A 2,193-nucleotide genomic window follows, 5' to 3' on the forward strand; every position below is an offset into this window, starting at 1 on the left:
GAGACACACTGGGTCTCACAAACCGCTTCTCCAACAACTCCTCTAAGTGTTTCTTAAGCTCGGCTAACTCTATAGGAGACATCGTATAAGGGGCTATTGATACGGGTCCAGCACCAGGTACCAGATCTATGGAAAACTCTATCTCTCTCTCGGGTGGCAGACCAGATATATCCTCAGGAAACTCTTTTACAACAAGGAGGTCACCCATGGAAACCTTTGTCTCTATTTCCAGGCTAGACAAGATCATGTACACTTGAGCATCTTCTTTTAAAGATGTCACAACTTGGTTGGCAGAGATAAACATCATATCCTTACTCACTCCAGAATCATCAAACACCACACTTTTATCAAAGCAGTTTAACAAGACATGGTTGGAAGATAACCAGTCCATACCAAGAATAACATCAATCTGGCTCAAAGGAAAACAAATCAAATCAATCAAGAATGTTCTACCAGAAATCTACACAGGATAATTCAAACACACATCAGAAGTTAACACAGAACCACTAGTTGGGGTCTCTAACACCAGATCTTTATTTATAGAAGACACAGAAAGATTAAGTTTTTCTACACATAAACAGGATATAAAGGAATGGGTTGCATCGGAATCAAACAGCACAAGTAAAGGAATTCTATTTATGAAACATTTACCTTGGATTAGATCTTTGGACTTCGAAGCTTCAACACCATTAAGGGTAAAGACTCTTCCCATGGCCCTCGGATGTCCAATTTGACCATTCGGGCCTCCACCATTTTGCTCTTTCTTGAGTCGTGAACAATCTCTTTGAGTGTGTCCCTTTTGTCCACAATTAAAATAGATTATATCTTTATCTGGACAATTCGAGGAGATGTGCCCTGCTTTCTACATCTGTAACAAATGATATGAGTGGGGAAAGTATTGGGTTTGCTACCACTACCACCTGTAAATCCCCTAGCAACAGTCCTCTGATTGTCATGGCGGTTACCATATTGCTTAGGAGGAGTCGAGTATGGTTTTCCCCGATGTTGAGGCCCATTCTTTTTGTTCCTCATTGGACTTGTACTCCTATAATAGGTCGCCCTGTCTCGGGAGTCTTCATCCCAAATCCGACACATATTAACCAAAAGTGGGAACTGACAAACACCTTGGTAATTCACAGCTTGCTTCACTTCAGGTTGTAAGCCATTCATAAACTTTACACACTTGGAACTTTCACCATTTCTCCCTTGATAATGGGGAAAGTACCTCACCAGCTCCTCAAACTTGGCTGCATATTCAGCCACAGTCATGTTTCCCTACTTAAGCTCCAATAACTCCATCTCCTTCTTGTTCCTAACATCCTCGGGAAAGTATTTCTCCAAAAATACCCTCTTGAAGACATCCCAGGTCACATCTTGACCTTCAGCCTCTAGGCATTGGCGAGTATTCTCCCACCAATACTCAGCTTCTTCCGCTAAAGTATGTGTACCCAAAGCAACCTTTTGCCCCTCCAGGCATGCCATAACTCGAAAAATTTTCTCAATTTCCCTTATCCAATTCTGAGCACTATCAGGGTTGTATCATCCATTAAAAGAATGAGGGTTATTTCGTTGGAAGCGGTCCAACCCCTGGTACTCAGCAGCTCCACCAGCTTCTCCCCTGTTTGGATTCCCCACAGCCTGAGCTAAGGCTTGAAGGGCATTAGCTATTGCACGATCATTCCGTCCAGCCATCACTCCCTATACACACCAGGGAGTTAGACTTGGAAGGAATACACACAAACAAAGAACCACACAAAATCACAACCATCACAAGTTCCTACTTGGTTACTTTTGAGAATTGATGCCTCAATACATTAACACCCATTTTCCATCATTTGTATTTTCTGATCGCTAGCCATATCATCTCGTTGCTCTTCACAAATTATACAGCTGGCCAGTCTGATAACCCGTGACTCAGTATTGAAACTCATGGTATAGCAGACATCAGAAAAACAAAAAAATCCAATATAACTACAACAATCAAATCTCTATAACTCATGGAAATCATGAACCACTATGGAGGAGTTGATTAACAAAACACAACTCTCTCCCCAAAATAATCCCAACGTCATCACGTCGGCTTGGCGGCTCCTCAACAGAATCCCATCCCTGCACCCTATTGCTATCATTCTGCTCCCACGAACAAGGTTCATGATCATCACAGGTATCAACCACACGATACAAAATTGCAAG

General features: G+C 42.2%; 1 protein-coding gene across 1 annotated transcript; it reads right to left on the reverse strand.

Annotated features, from left to right (window-relative positions):
- Nucleotides 1-819: 819 nt before the first annotated feature.
- LOC102665016 (uncharacterized) lies at nucleotides 820-1,269 on the reverse strand. Its single transcript, XM_006606891.1, has one exon. It carries the CDS (start codon nucleotides 1,267-1,269, stop codon nucleotides 820-822), a length of 450 nt encoding a protein of 149 aa, XP_006606954.1.
- Nucleotides 1,270-2,193: the final 924 nt, after the last annotated feature.

The sequence above is a fragment of the Glycine max genome, chromosome 20 (genome assembly GCF_000004515.6).
Source record: "Glycine max cultivar Williams 82 chromosome 20, Glycine_max_v4.0, whole genome shotgun sequence".
NCBI lineage: Eukaryota > Viridiplantae > Streptophyta > Magnoliopsida > Fabales > Fabaceae > Glycine > Glycine max.